This window comes from Neopsephotus bourkii, unplaced genomic scaffold (assembly GCF_033783945.1).
Source record: "Neopsephotus bourkii isolate Nb327-2 ecotype Australia unplaced genomic scaffold, CSIRO-AGI_Nbou_v1 NB_923, whole genome shotgun sequence".
Classification (NCBI taxonomy): domain Eukaryota; kingdom Metazoa; phylum Chordata; class Aves; order Psittaciformes; family Psittacidae; genus Neopsephotus; species Neopsephotus bourkii.
In genome coordinates, this window is record NW_026901417.1 from 2,861,973 (window position 1) to 2,885,654 (window position 23,682).

Consider the following 23,682-nt stretch of genomic DNA (forward strand, 5'->3'; position numbering starts at 1 on the left):
AGTAACAGCACACAGCTATGGCTCTAACAGCCACTGTAGGAGTCTGTGTAAGAGTTTTTCCAACAGAAGCATGCACGACCCCTGCATAAAGGGAATGTAGAAAAGAAAGGAAGCAAAGGAAGCTGAACAAGAACCTTAAGTGGAAGACAGACAGTTACTGATATCACCTCCCAGAATACACGGACCTTGAGTTTTCCTTTCAAGTAGAACCCCAATGGCACTGCCTGCTGAGTGAGAACCCTACAATCCAAGCACAACCGAAACACGTACCTAAAACCTCTGCTACACTAATTTCTATAGTTCCAAACTGCTCCTATTTAAACAAAAGGGCAGCACTCCTCTGCTCATGACAATACTACCTCACTGTAATACTCTGACAGCCTGTCTGTGAACACTATGAATAAATGACCTGGACAGGCACCCAACTTGTCACATTCCGCTGATGGCAAGGATTCCTGAGCAGGAATTAGCAGCAGTTTAACAGCCAGCTCCTGCAGTGACATCACTGGGGGTTGTCCATGGAAGAAAGGCAGCTGCAGGCACTGCTCGCCCCCCTCCCATGGCTCCCTGCCCCAGCCCCTGCTCCTGCTGCCTGTGGAGGCACAGCAGAGGAGCCGACTTCAGCCTGGCTCCTCTTTCGCCCCTGTATTTATACAGCATTATCATTGACAAGTATCAGCTGCAGGAAAGGAAACACGGAAATCTACCAAGAACCTGCTATGGTGCAAACACACACTATTGAGAGCAGTGAGGGAGATCCATTAAAACTGCCAAGTAGCAGGAAAACACATTTCTTCTCTTTGTATTACTTCCAAATAATGGAAAACTATGCTCAGACCTTTTCCTTCCCCCATGCTGTCCCACCTCCTTCCTCCAGACCAGGAGCGAATTAAGAATGCTTTGTAACAACAGAACCTCTACAAAGACCTCATCACAATTATTTCATTCATAAATAGCTTGTGTAGAAACGTGGCTCTCCTGCCTTAAGTCAACATCAGCGATTCCCGTGATCTGAAGGGATAAAACACACACAGTGTGGTCACTCGCAATGGCCAGGCTGCCTTAGGCCACTGAACCCCCACATCAGCCCCTTCCCCCTCATGAAAAAACAAAGCTGCAAGTGCTAAAAGAAAAGCCAACAGCCCCTGCTAAGGAAAAGGGCAATTGAAACACCCACTGATGTCATCTCATTTCTGTGCTGCCTGAGTCACAGGTTCCTGAGGAAGTGGGAACACCTACGGCACCGCTGTATAAAAGTATGGAAGGCTGGAAAAAGTTTGGGAGTGTGAAATGAAAACAAAGACGCTCACAGACAAAGCAAAACCTCAAGCAAAATCACACCTACAGTATAGAGTTCCCTGCCTCTTGGGCCAGTCTGAAAGAAGATAATGAATGTGTGCATCCATCAACATCTCTTCTTTACAGGGAGGCACTGAGCACCGGGGTGGGAAGGAGATATTCATAGGGAGAGAAAAACACAGAGGGAAGGGACACCAATTCACTAGCTGTCAAAAACTGGAGCTCAAAGGCACTCTGTGGAGTGGACCAGGCCTGGAACCTCCCCAGCCCTGGCCTTTCTTCCCAGCCCACTGACAGGACGTGGAACCAATCCAAGCAGCGTTCCTTCGTGCAGCGTTAGCCCATACTGGTTTTGATTTAGATTGTAAAACCATTGCAGAAATGAGATGCCAGCTTGCATTTCCAGGGCAGCAGCTCCTGCAGCGCTGCCTTGCAGGAGGCATCCACTGCAAGTTCTGTGGAGGGGGCACACATTACACCAAAAGGGAAACTGATGTGAAGGAAACCAGACTAACGCCTCTCCTTTGTTAGTTACGCAGCGCACAGTAGTGTTTCACTAACAAATCAAACAGTGAATCACTCTGCTGAGATCCTGCAAAAATCAAATGTCCTGGTGCCAAAAAAGCAAGCTGAAGTTACACACAAGCCTAAATTTTTGGATACTCAAGAACTACTGAAGCAGCAATCCACAGCCAAAGAATGTAAGAACAGAAAGTGACTGTATGGGAAAGGAGAGAAGTTACAAAGAGCAATTTTAAAAAGCCTGTGCTTTTGATTTGCAGCAGTACAGCACTACGCATGCTGCTGTCTTTTCCTGTTAGCTTACTAAAACATTTTGTTAAGAAGTAATTTGAGATTTTCAGCATTTTCAATGAAATGCACATGTGCGTATGACCTTCAGTTCCAGAGGCAAAGTCCATTGTACTTTATGTCAATGTCCTACATAAACATCTATTCAAAGATCGAGAGGAAACAGGCATTTAGACAGCTACAGCAGATGGAAAGACAGTGTGTGCTCCCCGCCAGTCAGGAAACATAACACACTTGTTTTTAGGACTCCTGATTGTCCCTTTTTATCCTCAAGTCCAAGGCAGCATTGGCAAGGAGCTACAATGGCAAGGGAGCCCTGGCCTGATTAAACAGAAAGAAACCATGCTATTTTATTTGCAAAGTCCCAACAAACAGCTGAGGGGTTCTGAGGATCTCTTCAGACTGTCATAAATAATTCCACCAGATTAGAAAGGAATGTTATGGTGAAGTTGCAACAGGCAGATAATGTTGTCAGGTATCGAGGGCAACAACTGGAACTTGGAATTACGTGTGGCTGGAGTACTCACCTGCATCCTTATCCTGCGTGAGATCACCTGTACTGGGAGATTAGGTGAAAATACTGCCGCCCTAAGACACAGAATACCTTAAGGTGCTTAACATCATTGCTACTTGAGCTTAACGCTATTAATTCTCTTGGGAGTAGGTTCAGTTTCCCTCCTGCAGTGCCAGTTTCCTTGGCCAGGTTAATATAATCCTCAAGTGACTCACTCCAAAGATTCACTACAGCCTAGACAAAACCCCAGTGGACTGGCTGGTGGAAGAACAGGAGTCACTGAGTCTCAGCTACTGTACTTATGAGAAGAGTGGCTACAACCTGGCACAAGCCATAGCCTATTTGGTTAACTTTATACAACAACAATAGCCGAGAATACCTCAACAGAACAATGGGCCAGAGCGCAGACCAGTTTCTTTGACCCAGGATAACTGAGAATGAAAACCATAGATATTCTTTGCCAAGTACATAGATCCAATTTCCAGGCATTTTTCGGTTGGGGAATTAAATTTAAAGCACGGAGTCCTTTGTTCTGTCCTATCTGTCAATCACTGCTCACTAAGAAGAGCCACTGTTATCAGGAGGAGTGAACAGAAGGGTATCAATAAAATGAGAAAACACCATCAACAAATTGTTAGGGGTTTTTACTGCAAAACCTGTCAAGTGCTGCACAGACAAGATCAACTGTTTGAGAAATTATTACACTGGATAGCTGAGGTGGTAATAGAGAGGGCATATTAACTGCAACCCATATGTATATATACATATACGTATAACCTGTGTGGGGCCACAGTACTTTTAATCACTGTTAGGTTTCTGGAGAAGGTCCAGGCAGCTGCAAAAGGGAAAGAGAGCTGGAGCTGACATGGGACAGGTAGGTAGGGGTTTGTAAGTTAGGAATTTACACACTGCTCTGACAGTCCCATGTCCTTCTAATGTGGTATTTCTGTCTGTAAAAACAGTGAGTCCAGGTGCTCTAGAAGACAGAAGGTGCACAAGACTCTCATGATGGGAAGTTTCATTTTGGCAGGATATGCATGAGCACAACATCTGCACTGAAAATTGGAAAAAAGAAAAAAAAGAAAAAGAAGAAAAGGAATTAATAAAACCATGTCAAAAGATTCAGGAAAGAAAAAAAAATGCTAACAGGCTCGGGACATCTTCCAGACTATGTTTCTTAGGAAGTCTGCTACAGTTTACCATATTCCAAATACTTCTTTAATGGCTCTCTTCAGAGTATAAATGCTCATTTGCTTCTAAGGAAAGTATTACATTAGTATTAAAAAAATTGGGAAAACTAGCAAGGAAAAATGCCCATCTAGCTGCTCATGCTCTCTTCAGCTTTTGTGTACTCTTAATGCAAAGTCCCAGCACAGCCAACCCCAGATCCATGGGGTCTGCCGCACAGGAATGGCTATTTGCACGGCTGGCACAGTGACAGGGAAGGCTGGCTCTGTGTTAGCTTGCAACATATTTATTTTTTACAGGAATGTCAGCTATCCTTCCTATTCCCACAAGGACAGAGAGTCAGAATTCTCCTTGAATGCTAAAGATGCGATTTTACTTAGAAAAGAAAGCATATAGACATATCCTCATGGCTTCTGTCATGGCTCTTAATGATTCTGTAAGGCAGAGCTGTTGTTGATCAACAGCAGGAAAGCTGGCATCAGAAACTTAGTGATCTTTTCACACATTACTGGCATTAATGAGAATCCTACATACCAAGGTCCATTCTCAGCCACATCTTGGCAATCTCACTGGTTTTACGATTTGGCTGGAAAAAGAGGAAGAAAACTCAAAAGGAAAGTTGGGAGCTGGGCGAACTCTTCATGGCCCAACACTGTCCCACAGTATGCAATGATGAAGCAGGTACTGGTGGACTCAGCAGTGCTGGGTTAATCTTAAGGATCTTTTCCTACCTAAATAATTCTATGATTCTATTAGCAATTCCAATTAGACTACTTAACATTCATTTAGAAGGAACTTGTTCAGTAAGAGGGAGAAACAAGTGCTATGATATGATTATTCTATGTGCACAGCGTAAAGTTCAGAAATACATAATACCCATTTCATAAGACTTTTCTATGTGAGCACAGGTGAGAAACTAAAAGAAAATGCTTATGTATTAAAAAATACTCAATTTTGATAATACTTCTCTTGCACGTACTTAAGGTGAGAAGCCAAATCTTATATAAAGAAACAGAATTAGAAAGAACATTATACAGGATGTGAAATAAGAGTATCAAAGATGACAAAAAAAGAAATTTTAGCTTATGTCACAGGATACGATACCAAAGCCATGCAGAACACAGGGAAAGGAAAAATATTTTTCCAGTCTCAAGCTTAATGATTTTAAGGGCTGGAGCAATCACTACAGTTTCCTTTGATGTGCCAAACCAACTATTGTGCCGTTGACTTCTGCTGAAGCACCATCTCCCTTTAGATCCTGGGACTTACCAGCTTCCTTGGAATACAGATACTATGGTTCCATTCCTCAGTGATTTTCTCAACCAACCTGTCTCGGCCATCCAAGTGCAATTTCATGGATGTAATTTTCAGATTTGTGCCCCTTCTCCCTTATAAAGCCCAGCACTGAAGGCTTAAGACTCAAACTAGCCCCATGCTCCATGCAACAGTCTCCTGTGGGCTAAATCACCTACTGGCTATGATTCTGCCGGCTTTAATGGCACTAAGACAGTTTACACAATAGAAAGGGCATACCCTAAGTGAAATTTAATCCCAACTGACAGTCCATGACACTAGGGAAGAAGACTTCACAGCAGACTGTGAAAGCGTGGATGAGAGCAAGTGAGGGCTTTAAATAAGAAAACTCTCACACAAAATCTCAAGTTCTTCAGTCTCTTGACTGCAGTGCTGTTCCATAACAAATTCTGGTCCCCAGCCAGCAGACACAGTGAAGGGAGGGATGACATGAAGAAATACTCTAGTTAGCAGAAGTGTGAAAGCAAAGCAAAGGCTATCACTCCATGAGTTTCTGTAACACTGAGCACAAAAATGATGTCAACAGCTCTCTGTTAAGATCTGTGATCTTCCAAGATTATTAAATGCCCTCAGATGTGACATGCAGGTGTTAACAGTTGCCTTCTGTGAGCTACAGTCCCACCCATACAGCCATACAGTGCCACTGCACTTCTGTTGGATAGCTGAGGAAGATGAGTAGGTTCCTCTGAGGCTGTTCATTTCCCTCTTCCCAACACATTAGGTTTATTTGGGTTCTACAATGGAAGTTAGAGCTTGGACTCTTCACTGATGCCTAGGAGGACATGGCAGCACAAATCAAACTTAAGTCCTACTTCTTTCATGAAGAAAAGTAAAGATTAGCTTCTCCCATTAAACAGCAATAACTGGAGCTGCGGAGTGTGGTGATGTCCTGCCTTAGTGCACACAAGCCAGTAAATAAATATTTTTATCCATTAATAGTATTTGAATGTGCATTCATTCATTTCAATGGATTCTCATGATTTCTCACTCAGTAAATGCCTAGAAATTGCTTAAAAGCAAAGAAAGAACAATTCTGGTGTGCAAGGAGAAAGAAAACAACATTATAGTTAGACAACGGAAGTTATTCCAAGTCCAACTGAAATGTTTCTGAGCATCAGAGACATCTGGGAAGCATATGTACAGGAAATCGCTCAGCCTGAGAGAGTTGTGTTACTGAAATTACAGAGGTAAGGAAACATTACATTAACCCTGAGTTTTGAACCTTTCAATCTTGTATCCTTGTGCAGTTAGACACTTTCAACGTAAAGCTACAGTGTGACTTCAACCTGACAAGCACAGTTTCGGCTGTTTAAGAAATCATTCATGTTCATCAGTTTTCGGAAAGATGTCTTGATTTTAACTTTTAGATAACCAGAAACTGCAAAGAGATTTTCACACGTTATGGCCAGCAACTCCAAGAGATAAAAATACACATCATTCCCTTTCAACTACCCAGTACTGATTCATGATTCCTGCTGGACTATGTATGGCATGGCTAACAAAATGGAAGTCATCTGAGCTCGTAACTAATTACGTACATTAACAAACTGCTTTTAAATGGTCATAGCACGTCATCAATCTTATTGTTCACTGCCTGACCACCAAATCAACAGTTTCCTTTGATTATTAATCTTTCAAAAAATATATTTCATTAATATATATTTTTATATTACAATGAAGTTAGTTAAACACGACATTCCCTTAAAGCTTCTTAAGAAATCACATAAATAGACTGAATATGATAGTTAAAATAAATAATAGCCATTTTAGATACTTGATGCAAACCTCAGCATGTTTCAATAAATCTTCTTTCATGACTGGAACATGGGAGTTGCAGATACCCTTGTTTTAGGCAAATGCGACCTTACAGAACTTCTTCTGAAGTGGCAAAAGAGAGCAGCTGTGACACCAAATATTCAGAGCTTATGCTAAGGAAGGTACTACAAATAATTGGACTGACCAACTAATTTTCATAACATATACAGGAAATAAAGACTGCTTGGCAGATACAGTAGTTTGCATTTTTTCTGAGTGAGTTAGCCCAGAAAGCCCACAACAGAAAGCTATAAAAGGGATTTCAAATACTCTTTAAAACATACTCCAAGACAAAACCCAATAGATTCACTTTCAATTTTGTCATAATGCATTTGGGTATTTCACACATCCTTTTTTCTCAAGTTATCTTTTCAACGCAAGGATTCTCGAAGTACAGTTTGTGCTCAGCCATAACCCCTGAAGCCATTCCTGATGCTGCAAAAACTGAAAAACTTCAAATCCAACCAAAAAGGACATCAGAATTGCTCTTTTGTAACACCTGTGAAGTGCTGAACGGTGGTATCCAAGAACAGCAAAGTCAAAGAACCCATTTCTTATTTCAGTTAAGCATTTCTCTCTGAGTTCTGACTGAATCAATGATCTATCCCCCAGAGCAATTTTTGCCGTGTAACTGAGCCTTCTCTCTAAACTTCAGGTAGCCTGATCACGGTACCAATGCATTTTGCTCTTTCCTGTCTGAAAATAAGTCAAACCACATTGTTTCCATAGCATGAAATTATGAGATCTCTACAGAGAGCAATACTCCATTGACAAAGGTAAGAACAATCAATTGCACTATAAATATGTACTTTGAAACAGCAAGCAATGTCGTACAGGCCTTAGGTGTAGGTTCTTACCTACTCCTCCTTTCCTTAAAGATGCAGTTTAACTCCAAATAGCAGAATATTCTTAATCTCTTAACAATAAATTCCAACTAAAAGGGTACAAATCTGGGAAAGATGAAAACAGACATTTAGACATGCTGTGTGGACATGTCCATTGAGAAGCAAAACCTAAAAACAAGTAGAACACCAAAGTTTGCTTAAGTAGCGTATTTTATATGTAAGCTGTATTGAGAAGCTAAAAAGAAAAAAAGACAAAAAAAAGACAATGAGGTTTAAACATAACCATATTGCTTTAGTTATTTACATAGTAAAACTGTGGAGACTTAGATCCATAACAGACTGCTTTGAAGGTGAAGGAATTAATGTCAAAATGTGGATGTTTGTTATCTGTAGCCATCAGAATGGTTAAGCAATCATTAGCTTGTCAAGTAACAGATAAAAGGCAGGCTTCAGTCCAAAGCAGGTCATCTTCCATTTTATTCAGCTGATTCTCAGACTGTTTCATCATCACTCATATCCCAGATCTGCAAGAAAAAAGGAACTGTCATTTTCATTTCTGGTATTTAAATATGCTATTAATATCCTTTTAGAAAATTAGTATTACTATTTCAAAGGAAGAATGAATCACATTTTGTGGACTGTTGACTAGCACCAGCGGAGCCGTCGATAAAATTCGGTATTTTTTTGTGAACAACCTACACACTGTTCATTTGGGGGTATCTTTTAACACACACTTCAGCATTTGTTCCTGAAGTGCCAGGAATGGCATCAGTCCTTCGTCCCTGTGGGGAATGACATTGAGTTCATTTGTTCCAGAACATAATTTGTGTGCTGGCATGGAAGGGCCTACTAAGTTATCCTCTCTTTTCACATCCTGACCACTAAAATACATCCAAAGAAATACAGAATGTGAATGGTTATTTCAACTGTAAATGCTTCTGGGCACAAAGCAGTACTTTATATGTCTTGTACACTGCAGCAGCGTTCACACTTGCACTGGTTAGACAAATAAACACAAACAACCCCATTTCTAGACAGGCAACAAGGACTATTGACCTATAGCTTTAATAAACCCCTTCCAGACAACATGTATTTCTGGAAGTTGAAAACATTCCGGGAAAAAGCTCCTCAGATCCAAGCTGGGAGAACATCTCAAGTAAAACATGTCTGTGCAGTCCTACAAGCTGTGTAAAAGGAAAACTCAGAATGGTTACGTTTTCCCAGTTCCTAGAAGCGTTGCAAAATGGTGTAAATCCTCATGGAAAATACTGAAGGAACAGTTTGTTTACAAAAGGGGAAAAAAAAGTTTTCATCCTGCCCTAGATGAGCAGCTTGGAGCTTGCCAAGGCAAACAAGTCCAGCTCACCAGTCCGGGTCAAGGATGTGGAAAATAAATACAAACCCCAAAATCTTTAAATAGAGTTTATGGTATGATTCAAGCTGGCAGAAAGCAAGAAATCAAACGCTGAGGCCAATAATCCCTCTTTGTCCAGCCCACTCCCACTGTTGAAAGCAAAGCCCATAGTCTGTAGCGCTTACAAACACACCTCTGGCAAAGCAGCACAAGAAATACCTTTAAAAATACACCATGAGGTGATTCAAAGGCACAACTGAAAAAAGCCAACCAGCAGCACTGCAAGTGCCTCCTTTATCCACTGAACAGACACACCAGGAGTGCACCCAGCTCCTCTGCTTCCAGGCAGGAACTGGCTGCCTGCTCCAGAATTCCCGTAGTGCTCAGAGAGCCCTTTTGCCTTACACACTTAAGGGGCAGCGCTTGCATCACCCTAACGCTGCACACAACACAAACTGCAGCTCCCATGGCACTGCCATTTCTGGTAGTTGAACCTAAGGAGGAGAAAGGAGCTCCCTGCATGTGGCCTTGACAGCCAGGACAGGCAGCCACGGAGGACCTCAGGGAATGTGGAGATTCCCAGCCTGTGCCCATCGCACGCTAGCAGCAGCACCTACGAGGTCATTCAGGAATTACAGCATTGTTAACAAGGGATGAAAGTGAAGAGAGAGAATGACTATTATATTCTCTCCTATCTAAAGCTTAGGCCTTTTTTAGGAGGCTTTTAACATAAACACAACAAAACTGAAACTGAGGCTCCAGTGTATTAAACACTAAATGCAAACATCCTGCATTGAGCAGAGTTACTTGTAAATGTTTTAAATGCTGTTATTTTATTTCCAGGAGAGCAGACAGTTTTATAACACAGTTTATACTTCATCTAATGATCAAAGCAGTCACACCCACAGAATCCTAGAATGGTTTGGGTTGGAAGGGACCTTAAAGCTGATCCAGTTCCAACCCCCTGCCATGGGCAGGGGCATCTTCTGCTAGAGCAGGTTGCTCCAAGCCCTGTCCAACCTGGCCTTGAACACTGCCAGGGATGGGGCACAGCACTGTGGGTCAAATCTTACTAAGGTTTATAAAGAACAAGGCAGTAGTACTTTAATAAATGTAGAGTGGAGAGGAGAACATGAAACAACAGGAACAATTCAATGAAAAAGCTAACAAGTGCATGTTAAAGAAAACAGGCTTTGTGATATTGTGTAAAAGAAGTTGCGTTAAATGTCAGTACCAACTGCTAAATTATGATACATCATACTCTGACTTCAGAGGAATACACATCTTTATGGAAAAACATTCCAACTACACAGACTATGACTACCAAAATTTTGGATATTACTCCAAAGCAGTAAAACTCTGAAGAGGAGAAATCATGAAATACTGAAAGCCATGAAAGCCAATAACTAAAACAACTGTCATGACAAGAATCTGATATCCAAGCCAAGCTGGGAACTGGGAATTTGTTTTTACTGCTTTCCTGTTCGGTAGCACACCTGGGTAGGGCAAACTTAAATGAAGCTCAGGCAATGACAAGAGCAGTCATAAAACAGGAAGATGAACCAGCTGTAAAAACCAACCTGGTCTGGACAAACCTTGACAGTTTATCTGCAAATACATGCTTAATTGCAGAGGTTCTTAAATTCCAGATACAAATTATGTCTACTTAGCATAAGAGAAGAATTCCCACAGTTGTTTTCTTGAAAGTACAACTATTATTTTCTTACACAATAGGAAGAATAGGGAGAAAAGCCCTGTGTGTTAACTGCTCACAAGCTCCCACTGATTGATTTTGAACAGTTCCACACTGCACATTCAAGAAACCCTACTGAACAGGGAGTTTTGTGTTTTCTTCATACAACAGAGTAAGACCTGGTACCTGACATTTAACTTCCATGGGAATGGCTCCAAAATTGTGTTCACCTCCTGAAGCTGGTAGGGGCTTTGCATCTTAGAACTAAAATACGTAATTCAAACAGATAACTACTGTTTTATCTTCTAAATAAACTTGCAATGTATCCAATATATCCTTAGGGGGTTCTTAGAAGTTTCTTGCCAGCTAGATCTAACAAGGTTTGCCTCAAAAAGGGCAACGGCATTAAGAGAGACAAAACAAACAAACAAACAACCCCCACACATACTATTTTCTACACAAAACTGAGATAAATTTACATACACGGGTACCAAAACACTCTGCTTAGAAAAACCTGGAATAGTTTTGTTACGCAAACCACAGTATTCACTATGTTATAAATGCTCCAAATATGGTGAAGAGTAAGCGAAGAGTAAAACTGCACAGGCAGAGGAAAGGGCTGAAAATGAGACATTACATACATGAAATGGCACAGCTGAGTATCCCATGAGAATACACGGCTTCCTGATCAATTCAGGCTTATCACAGGATCCCAGACTGGTTTGTGTTGGAAGGGACCTTAAAGCTCATCTAGTTCCAACCCCATGCCACAGGCAGGGACACCTTCCACTAGAGCAGGTTGTTCCAAGCCCCTGTGTCCAACCTGGCCTTGAACACTGCCAGGAATGAGGCAGACACATTATTATGTATTTATTATTAGGAAATATCACATCTTAGTCTGATTTAGAAATGTACACTTAAGAAATCTAAACAAGAGAAAAAAAGAATTCATTCAAGCATATGTTTAAAGTGACCAGATTATGTTATAGCTATAAAATGTAAGCTTTTTGATGGTTATTAGCTTAAACATTAGCTTGAACTATGCTCTACCCCCTGAGACAATACATCAGAACTTTTGGCAACCTAAATACAAAACGTGTGTGTCTAAACATACTTGTACTAGAAATGAACTGGACATAGGAGGCTGCATTAATACACCTTGTGCGACTTCAGACTTCTGTATTTCAGTATTCTTCTCGGTCCACTGGCTGTACCTTCCAGGAATGGCAACAGAAAACAAACTGCAACTTGAAATTCATTAAATACCTGCAAGTTCTAACACGCAACGTTTTCAGTCTTCACGGTATAGACTGAGGGATAATTACAAAGTTCAACACCCTCCTTTCATCTTGGGTACTTGATGCACAGTAAGCACTACCCTTCATCTTACTGAAACCAAAACACTTCAAGCATTTTGCCTATGCAACAATTCTTTCCCCATCCCCCTTTCCCACAGGGAAAAAAACCCATAAATGAACAACCAACAGAACACTATTCCACGCTAACAAGAGCACATAACTTTGTTCATAAGTTATATCTAGCTGCATGTCAGAGCCTGCACAGTGCACTCTGCGGTGAAGCATTTTCTTTGCTCTCTAAGAAACCAAGGTGATGCACTTCAACAAGGATCCACTCTTGCTCCCAGTGGCAAGAGCTTATCATACAGTGACTGCAGTGGCTCCCCCCCAGCAATTCCTTTCAGAAGCAGCTGCTCACTGTATGTAATTAAACTTCAGCTAAAGTCAGTTTTGGACATAAAGACTTAACTATCAGATACTTCTTAGCTGACACAGAAGTTACAAACTTAAACACACACAAATAGAAATTAACCTTAAAAAAATAATAATTAAAACCAAGGATTATGAAACCTGCATTTATTTCTTCAAGCTCCTTTAAGTTGCAGGTAGAGAAAACCATGGATAATTTTTCCAGATCCCTGTACACAATAGCCTTACCCTAGCTAGTTGGCATGGCTGATGAATTCCTGGCATCCCCAGGATCTCCAACAAATTCATTTTTTCTGTCCTTGCCTTCACAGCCTTTCCGGTCTGAATGGTTTACTATCTTACAATAAAATCCATCAACTCCGTCCTTTTTTCCCAGTGATGGTGTCCCTTACTAATGATTGTTTTCTCTTTACAGTCGTTCCAAAACTGTATTTTCAGCCCATAACCACAGCCTAAAAGGTTACGGTCATGATGCATTCTCATTTTGATCTCAACCAACAGCAACCATTATTCTTAGAGTTCTTGTATGCCATTCTCTTGAATAACTATTTAATACTTCTCATGAATGGCCCCACTTTTCATACAAAATGCAAGCATTACACCTCTCAAAATCACACCACTGATTTTGATCTTGCCAACTACAGGATGATTAAGAATCCTGCCAGGACCTTTCAGGACATCTCTTCTTCCTTCCTCTGATGTCCTCCATTTTATCAAGCTGTAGGTGTCCTGAATTTGATTTCCTGTCCCTTTACTGCTCACGCCACTCTTGTAGCCCGTTTACAGCACCTAGTGTTCTAGGAGATTGGGACAGAGGGATCACAGTCTTTTCTGAAGACAGCTTCTTCTGAGATGGGTTTTACACTTTGTTTGTCCTACCCACAGTTGACCTATTACTGCATCAGTTGGTCAACACGCGAAGTCAGCTTAGCTGGCTCACACACCTGAAACCAGAGCATTTTCTATTCCAAATACTTCAAAAGATATACTTAAGAACAAAACAGAAAAAAACCCCAACCAAGTAAACAGTACAGAAAATGTTTGTTTACATTATAAACTTAGTAGTTAGAAAGCCTTTTTAATATCCTGAAGTAAGAAGTTCCAAACAAATCTACAAATAGTAGCACTGGAAAGTCATTAGGCCATTCTGGTTTTATAGCATTTTCCTAGGTATTTGTCAGAATATTATATGAAAACATTCAAAAAGGTGTTTTTTTTTTTTTTACACGACTAGGTTAATGAAACAATACAATAAAAGAAACAAAGAAAATGCATACTAGGGGTTTTTTGGGTATAAGAATGCCTCCAACACATTTCCTTCCATTGTTTCTTATTTTACAAGGGAAAAAAAAAACAAAGCAGAGAAGCAAGCAAATACAAAAGCAATTTCTCTCCCCCTCTCAAAGGGGTTGGAGCTGAAAAGGCCACTTTTCAGGACACAGCAGTGGAGCTGCTGGCTGACACATACCTAAAGAGGAGAGTTTCTACTATTAAGTCTTTTCCTCAGGCTCCTAAAAACTGAAAACAAACAAGTGTGAAAACAACCACCCCCCACCAAGCAGGCCATTATCCTGTTTTGTGTAGGATTTTGAACTTCATTTTGCTACTGCCAAAAGGTGACTATTCAACAGGAGTGTTTGAATGAAGCCACATGAATGTAAATACTGTCACAATAATGATTAGATCTGATATAAATCCTTTGACTGAAATGAAAATGAAAACAGAGTATATAAATTATACATTCATATTCTTGTATCATCCTCCTCCTCTGATGTGCCCAGAGTTCACATTAAAATAAAGATATGCGTAAGTCTATATTTATTACATTTCTAAATCCTGCAGAAAAATCACAGTGTAGATGCAAATGCACGTTTATTTTCATAGGTTTCACAGCCTTGTACAGCAAACCTGGATCAGGCACCTAAATGGATCTCTCAGAATAATTAACACCATTTGAGACTATGCCACCTCAACCACACAGACTTTGTTTTGCTGTAACGAACAGCTTGCCATGTTCCACTACATCTTTTTAATTCACAGGTGATGCAGAACTGCTGTCTAACCTGCACATTAGCTTTGGGGTCACACAGAGTCAAACCTTTCAGAGTTACTCATGAAAAAAGAGCACCAGTTGAGCTACACAAGCTATTCAACTGATAAACAAACAATTCAGAAACAATGAGGAGATTATCAAACATGATACTTAAGCTCTAACAGAGGGTCACAGAATCACAGACAGATCTCAGCTGGAGGATACCTCTGGAAATCATTTTGTCCTGTCCTTCACTCCAGGCAGGGCCAACAAGATCAGGTTACTCAGGGCATTTCTGATCATTCACAGCCTAAGAACCCTGCTCCAGTGTTTTACTTTACCTCCAAACACATAAGACTACATCATCTCTTGAAACAAGGATCATCTTTGTCAAACTAGCCCTCACCCATCAACATAAATAGGCCCACTGTTGTTACCTCACAGTGCTTTTTTAAGCATGGGTGACAGCAAGACCTATCTGCCAGGACTCCTCTACTGCCAGTCTCTTTTCAACAGCTTGAGGATGCTAAGTGATAAAGGTACAGTTCTGTTCACCTGGTATACCAGGTAACCCTTCTATTCAACAGAAACACAGCCCATAACCAGCTGGTGGTCAGACAGGAGATACACATGTGCATTCTGACTGCCCATGTGAAGATCTCAGCATCTCACTACTCTTCACAGAGACAGTGGTTTGGGGTGGGAAAAGGAACCAAGACTTTGTCGTATCAGGAAGGGAGACTGTCAAATGTTACAAAGACCCTTCAGAAATAGAAAAATCTCCCCCAGTTTTTAGCACGCTGCCAACTTCTACAAGTAACAAAAGAAAATCCACAGAAATCCTTTGAGTCGTACTGCATGATGAAGGTGCAGAGACCATTTTCAAAAGAGACAGAATCCCACAACAATAAAACGTAATGGAAGGTCACCTAACTCAGTCACGTTTCAGTCCTACACCTACAGTATTTTCTTCTTTAATCAACCACATTCCATCTTCACAAAGTGTGGCTGGCAAAGACAAACAGAATATGCATTATTCGAAATAATGTTGAAATCAATAATATGGATCTTTTTGAGCCCATTCCCATTATCAAAAAATACTTGGCAGGAAAAAATAACACAGATTTCCTACGTGCAGTTATGTCATCTTACATGCACAACTTCAGTGCAAACATATTTCCTCTAGTGCTCTGTCTATAACACGTAAGTGATAGAAAACTTGAAGAGCAATCAAAATCTTAGTTCGTTAACATTTTGCTTTATCCAGTGACCTCACTAATATCATTGCTTCCATGGAGATACATGTGGTGTGTACACAACATTTCTGGCTTGTGGAGGAGGCATCAAGAAGTTAAGGAAAACTTTCTCTTCTCTCCTCTTATGCAGGAAAAATTGCTTTTCACATAGTTAGAAACCAGAATCGCTTCTGAGGACACCAGCTGAAGCTAAGTGAATAAAGAAAGACGGTTTCCAGTATTAAATGCATAAATGATACTGCAATAATCAAATTTCACATTTTATAGTTCAATAGCTTAGAGAAGATAAGTGCATTTGTATTAAAATCTGACATGCAGTTTTCCCCATGACTATTATTAAAATCCGTCATGCCACTTCTCCCATTATGTTTATCAAATAGGACAAAAATAAATATCACCCAGAAAATTACAAGCTTTGGTACAAAAGCACAACTAGTAAAATATTTAGATACTAAAGGCAGAGATGTTCTAGGAATACACCAGGCAGATCAGGTTTATGGTTTAGCTCTACTGAACCACTGTTGTTTCAGATGGACAGAAAATTAACATGAAGAAGCGTAAGGTCTCCCACCAAGCACAGACGTTTCCAAGCACATTGCCCCACTTCTGAAGTATTCCCTACACCTGCCCGTACATTACACAACCTTCTAAATACTAGAGGTAGCCTCAAGTTCACTGCAAAACCTATGTAATGACTCAGGAAACAGTTCTGAAACTGTATGTCTGACCCAAATGCAGCTGAAAACTCCTACAAGTGTCAGATTTATAACTTTCATCAATACAGAAACAACTGAACAAACAAGAATTCTCATGGTACTGTGCAGAGGTTTCATGCTAGGAAGGTCTTGCATGACTCTTGGGATGCCATAACGCTCTTCCAAACTGCTTTTGATTTTCTGACCACGCAATTTCAACATCTGCTGGAATAACAGATCTTTTGTGAATACTCCTATGTGCCCTAGCTCTCAAATCTCCTTCTTTAACTCTCATTTCCCTTTCTTTATCTGCCCTGCTGGACCTGCTTTAACAAAGTGGAAACTCACTTCCTCTCCTATTGCTTTCTTCATTCCCAGACTCCAGTGGGAAAGCAATGTTTTAACAAGCTCCTGATGGGAGGTGAGCCTTACTGCAGCCCGATGACACAAAACTGTTACAAGATGGCACAATCACATGGAATGATTTGTTATTTTGAGTGCACAGCACCTTGTTCACCAATTCAAAACCCAGCCCACTCTGTTGCACTTCATCATTTGTAAGCTGGTGCTCTGGAAACAGAGAGAAAGAAACACAATGCCGACGATGTCATCTATCTGGTACAACCCCATCTTTTAATTCCAAGTCTATCTGGTCTGGCAGAGCTTGGCAGAGCGCTGCTGCAGCATTCCTGCAGCGTCACAGTCACACGAAGCCTGCAGCATGCCACGCTAGAGAGCTCTGGAATGCAGAGTACGTTGCAGATGTGCTATAGAGAAGACTTCCAATTGCTTACAAGCCAAACAGCTTGTTTTGGCTCAGAATGCTCTTTCCCCCCCATGTGGGATTACTTTGATCTTTTTGCCTATTATATGATTGCAATTACGCTGAGTTTATGGGATCAACGGGGACCGTGGAAAGAACATGTTAATCCAACTGTGAACGACAGAGTGAGAAGCTACTTTATAAAGTGTGACTGCAGGGCAGCAAATATAGTTAGTATGTTTTCAAAATGGGAATATAAACCAAGGCTGTAAAATGAATGTTTCATAAAATTAATTAATAATCTTCAAACAAGCACAAGATCTGCTGCACTATGGAAACAAACTTTCTGTCTTCGTAGCATTAAATTTACACTATCTGAAACATCATTTGCTTTCATTTCCTCACCTCCTCTTCCCCCCCAAAGAACAAACTGGAATATATAATATTAACACTTGGGTGCTTTCATTCAAACAGACAATCCAGCAGGGCCTGCAGGGGTATTCTCTCATGCTGTTATTCCAGCAGGTTGCAGGAGCCACATCCTTGGGCTGTGCTCATCAAGCTGTGCCAGGAGGAGCAGGGGCAAGCAGCAGCTTGGCAACATGAGATGAGTGACACCTCCTCAGACAATACTCAGAACTGAAGTCACATTCATTTATAAACAATTTGGATCACGTCACACTGCAAAAAATGCTTTTCTTTTCAGTAGTGAATAAAATGATTCATCTCGCTCACTTTATAAAGCTCTTCAATTCCTTACAGAACGGGTAATAACCAGAAATTAAAAGGAGCCTGTGATAGTGTTCAAGGACAGGCTGGATGTGGCTTTGAGCAACCTGCTCTAGTGGAAAGTGTCCCTGCCTGTGGCAGGGGGTTGGAACTGGATGACCTTTAAGATCCCCTCCAGCCCAAACCATTCTGTGGTTCTATGGTATAAATATTGCATAGGGGAAAACTGAAGACTTGATACAAACCAAAACACAGGAAGTACTCCATAAATAAATGAAACATTTATGTATTGTTTGCAACTCCTCTTTTTAAATTAGGAAAAAAAAATACTCTAAGGAGCACTCTCATAATATTAACTTAAATGCTTGGGTCTAAATTTGACAAACATAAGATTGTGCTGAATAACTACAGTGTGGGCCTTGGGCAGGCAAGTGATCTTATCCAAAATAAACACCTTACAAGAACTATTTTGATCATCTCTTTACTTTGGCAACATATGATTCTGGTGCCTAAATACGGATTGTGTATTGTGTAAACCAGTATGCTTCTGCTGCTCACTGACAAGCTGCATTCTGGCTTGCAACTCCATATATAATCATCTCATATTCATCCTTTCTGACTTAACACCAAAATTTTGTTATGTTTTTTTTGGCTTCATGGAATATTCTTACAAAATGCCAGTGCTGCATTCACCTGTGTGCAATGCAGAAGACTTAAAAATAACCAAACCCCAAACAAAAAATCCCAAACAAGCCTCCAGAAAACATGGAACACAAGGTACAGTTTTCCTGGGAGTAGTATTCTTCCAAAGCATCCTCACTGCGAGCTCAGGGAAGTGGTACAATGTTGTGTTTTCTTTAAGGCCAACCCCTCTCTTAGATCAACCTTTTGAGCGTCTGTTACTTTATAATAAAATCTATTTAAAAGCTCTTATATAATTCTAATATTTCTCTTCTAATGTGATAAACAAATGAATTGCTACTCTATAGAAACAGTTCTTTTCCCTCATAAGAACCAAGGTTTGATTTCCTCCACATCAGAGATGGATGTTTTTCCCCATTTTGTTTTTTATTGTAGGTAATAGAAAACACTTCCTAAGGACCTACATCTGAATCGTACCTAGGTTGTGGTCTAAGACACTACAAAAACACCAACATTAAAGAAAATGAGTTTCAAATGACATAAATGATGTCTGGTTTCTTCCTAACTGCGAGCAGGGAAATGTAAGCTAAGCACCACTCATGTCTGCCTTTGATATCCTCTCATTTCTTCTCCTCTCAGTAACTCAAACCATCCTGGATATTAAAAGTCTGCCTTTCTTTGAGTTACACATCAAGACAATTTTTTCTTTAACGTACAGAGGCCCTTGTTAAAGCCCCACATCACCTCATGCCTTGAATTCCCCCAGTCTTCTCAGTGTTCTGAGACCATGCTCATTAAACTAATCCCATTCAAAGCACAGATCTACTACTTAGGTCTGTTATTCCAGCTACAAATCTTTGCATATGTGTATCTGCTGGCAATACAACTCCCTGTATCACAAACTCTTTAACTGGGTGTTATTTCACAGTACAGCTCAAGTCACTTCCTATCTCAAGTCACAGATTGCCTGTCATTCTGCCAGTAATGAAAGCTTCTGTTGTCCACTCCTTTATTTTATCAGTTCCTATAGGGCTTTCTCCCACACTGACCTATCCACAGGGGATAAATCTGTAATGGGAATCTTATGATAACAAGTTGATAGCTTGTTCTCTGATATTCCAGAAAGCGCAATATCAAAGAATTAATCACATTGAGGAAACAAAAGAACCAAGTGTCAGGCTTCAGTAAAACTAAGCTGTTGAAGTAGAATTTGTGAACACACCTTCAAGCTAAAGACAGCACATTTCATTTTGGGGGGAATTAAAACAGGATATTAAAAGCAGGAACTACTTTCTTCATTGCCCTTCTACTCAATATTTAATATGATGGACCATGGTCTAGTTTCATTGTAAAGAGTAAGCAAAGTTTTCCTTTGTCTTCAAAGTCATGAGCTTTTTCTTCTGCTGGTAAGACTATATAGTCAACAAAACTATAAAGGCGTAGCCAGCCTTTAGGAATTAGTCGAGGTATACATAGCTACAACTGATGGGATAAGCTCACTGAATTGGTGATTTTTATAAATCACTGCCCTATTTATAAATCACTCTTCATACAAGGCAAGCTTTGAAGAAATAAAAACAATCCTCCTACTCACATGCATTTCACCTAAATGATTTTCTTTCAGAAAGCAATTCCTTCGTTCTCTAAGACAAAATATCAGTTCGATAACTACATCCAGTTACTGCATCCAACAGTAAAGTTCAGAAGAAAACCCTTAATGAAAATAATTTTAAAAAAATTTTGCCCAAATTTGATTTAAACCAGCTTTTAGCACTGAAAATAAAGGTTTATCAGGAAATTCAGGGAGTAAACAGCATGCAAAGTTCACAGTGTTAGATACTCTCTGTTGTAGGCAACAATCACCTGTGGAATCAGGTAACAGACTCCTCAGACTAGCACATACAGAAAGAAGAAAAGGCAATGGGCATAACCTGCAACAAGAGAAATTCTGCCTGGGAATCAGGAAGAACTGTCAGTGACAGTGGTTAAGCACTGGGACAAGCTGCCCACAGGTCCAGCCTTGCACTGAGGAGAAATCTGGATGGGATGACCTCTGGAGTTCCTTGCCAGTCGCATGCTCTATGACTGCAATATAGCAAATAACTGGTAGCTAGGTGTTATAATTCAAGTTGTATCAATGTTATTATGTTACTTGGATTACTTGAATTAAATCCTCTAATAGGTTTAGATCTTAACTGAATCTTACTTCAAAAGCTTGCTTTTGGGATGGGAAGAAGGATCGCTAAGGGAAAGAGAGGGGACAGCACTTCTTTTTCATGTGCTGCTCAGCATGCACCATGTTGAGGCTCCATTTCCGACTGGAACACCTGGGTAGCAAGGTTTCAACCAAATTCTGTCTAATTCTTTTAATACAGAACAGATAATCTATACTTTTTACAAATGCATGCTTTAGAATTATTCTGATGAAAGTCATGGAACTGTTCTCTAGCTCCAAAAAGATGAAAAGATTAGCTGTCATAGCCTGATGTAGTCATTTCCTGCTAATCTGATCTCTAAACACTGTTGCTCTGGGTGGCTTTGGTGACGTAAGGAAGTAGTGCCTCATGGAAACTTTTGTATTCGTATTTGTTGTAATATGGCTCAATTAAAATTTCAACAACAGAAGAAGCTCCACACCACTAACCAACAATACTGAGGGCATTGAAAAAAACCCCAACCCATTAACAATCATATCTCAGGTTTGATCCGCATGCTTCTTTTCCTGGGATGGTTGCTCTGAGGAGCATGAGGTACTTTGAACTCAGCAGATTCCGAGCTGTTATTAGTGACTTCTCTGTTCCTTGTCTTGTTTAACAGCAAAAAGTTGCCCCTGACATCAGTCCTCAGTTCATTTGCATCCTGGGGATATCACTTGAGAACTCTAAGCTTACATTCAAGAGCCAGCACATTAAAGCAACATTCTGAGCAGAGATTCTCAGACTCTTTTTGTGAGTCACGATGACAGGAAAACTGTTGTGGTCAGGAATAAACATCGCTGGGTTTTCTTCCTTTGTTTTCCTATCAAGCAAGGTTTGCTTTTTTGGCTATGGCAAGCACTGCTTCCAGGGAATCAGAAAAACCAGAAAAATCCAAAGACGGGAAGTGGCAAAGGCAAAGGTGTTCCTTGGAAAGGCAAAGTTCTCGAGTAAGCCCTAAAATGAAGAGAACATGGGCAGCTAAAATATTTTTGCATAAACTGAAAAACTCCTCTACTAGTTGGGAACAAGCTGGAACTTGCATGGGGCCCTGCACACACTGGCAAACGTCTTAATTGTTCAGAGCAGACAAAGTCTGTTTAGTCATGTCTGCTGAAGTGGGAAGGATATTACAACACATCTCTGCAGTCTGTTTCCACATAGGTCAATCAGTTCTTGAAGCTTGTTTTTAATGCACTTTCATCCAGCCAGAACAGGAGGCGTATGGACACCTTTACACGGGTTGGCCACACACCTGGCTAGCAGACAAGTCATCCCTGAATAGGAGCTCACAACTGAGCAATCAAAGAAACAATCTGAAGTCCCAGCAGACATGCAGTGCCAACACGCATTAATGTGTGGGAGAGATTTTGTAAGAGTCTAAGTATGCCTGAGTGAAATTTCAAAACCAGTTTCAGTGCCCACTGAGGATAACAGTAATATATTTAAAACAGAGAGGGAACCGCAGCACGGCAAATACAAGAGGCAGCAGCTGAAATGGGAAGGTGACTTCCAATCTGTTTCTTCATTTCTCAAAGGATGGGACAGGCGACACAGGATTCTTTCTAAGATACTCTAGCAAGTTTTTTAATCCATGTTCCAAAACAGCCAAAAGCCATTCACCTCCTGAACATGCTGCATGACACAAGCAGGTTTTTAAAACCGCACTGAGGTGGATCTCACGCACACTGGCTATGCAAGGAGGTAAGTGCGGTTTTGTGCTCTATCAACAGCCAAACATTGTTTTCCTGCCTTGGCAGCAGTACCTCAATTTTCAACACATACCTTCTTTTTTACCTATACCGCATTATTGGAAGGCAGACGTTTAAGATGCTTCTATACATGGATTATGAAATGACACGTAAAGTGCCAGTTCTGTAAAGAGCACCTCCATGACCGTTTCAATGTAGGTCAATCTTGCCCCACAAGACTGTGTTAAGGTCCAGACAACCGGCTAAATATTAAACAAAACCACATACCAGCTAGCCTACAAATCTTCCTTTGTTTGGATCTGTCTCATCTTGGGTATGGTATGGCTCCCAGAGCCCAAAGGTATACTGCTTTTGTTGAGTATAAAGAAAGGCCAGTGGGGAACCAGGAGGAAATGTTATATTTATATGGAAATGGATACTCTTACCTTCACCTTAATTTTGCTTTCTGGAAAATCTTCAGCCTTGCTGATGATAAAGGTACACTATCAGGTGGTAGCTTATGTTGGTTATATGTATTTTAACAAATTTAAACTTATTTTAAACTTGCAACTCTTCAGAACAAAAAAACATGTCTAGGTTTATAAGTCCCATTAAATAACTAAGTAGGATTTAGTTTTCACAAGGAAAAAGCCCTAAAAGATCAGGTTCAATGAAAGAAATGATGTACTTCCTTTGAAGAATCCAAGCTGCAGTCAAGTTCTAATCTGGGGCAGTGATAACATCCATGACAGAAGTTTAGGAACAATCGCTATTTGCTTTACTTAGAGCAGCCAATCACAAAGGGATTTATCTCTAGACCAGTACTTTTCCCACACCAAGGAAAACAGAAATTCATCTGGAGATGATGTATGAAGCAGGGCAGGCACCTCACAGTAGTTCATTTAGGGAATTTGTTTTTACATTATGCCATTGCTGCAAACAAGAATAAAGAAATCAAACTCCAAGAGATCATTCAAAAGGCATAACAAATTCCAAGTTATTCCAATTACAAGAGTTCAAGCACAAAGATTAGAAGTACCATAAAAGCTTACAGAAAATTATGCAGTGAGTCAAGGTTTATTAAAAACCAGTGGGGAATGGGATAATTATTGCACTTCTT

At 40.4% G+C, this 23,682-nt stretch overlaps 1 protein-coding gene across 2 annotated transcripts in view; it reads right to left on the reverse strand.

The window, feature by feature from the left end:
- Nucleotides 1–7,977: 7,977 nt before the first annotated feature.
- The window catches only part of ATG7 (autophagy related 7), a 91,360-nt gene continuing 75,655 nt past the window's right edge, over nucleotides 7,978–23,682 (reverse strand). For both annotated transcript variants that reach the window (XM_061357869.1, XM_061357868.1), the window contains one exon: nucleotides 7,978–8,309. In XM_061357869.1, the coding sequence (XP_061213853.1) occupies nucleotides 8,277–8,309 (33 nt within the window). In that variant the 3' untranslated portion in view covers nucleotides 7,978–8,276. The remainder of the gene's footprint in view (nucleotides 8,310–23,682) is intronic.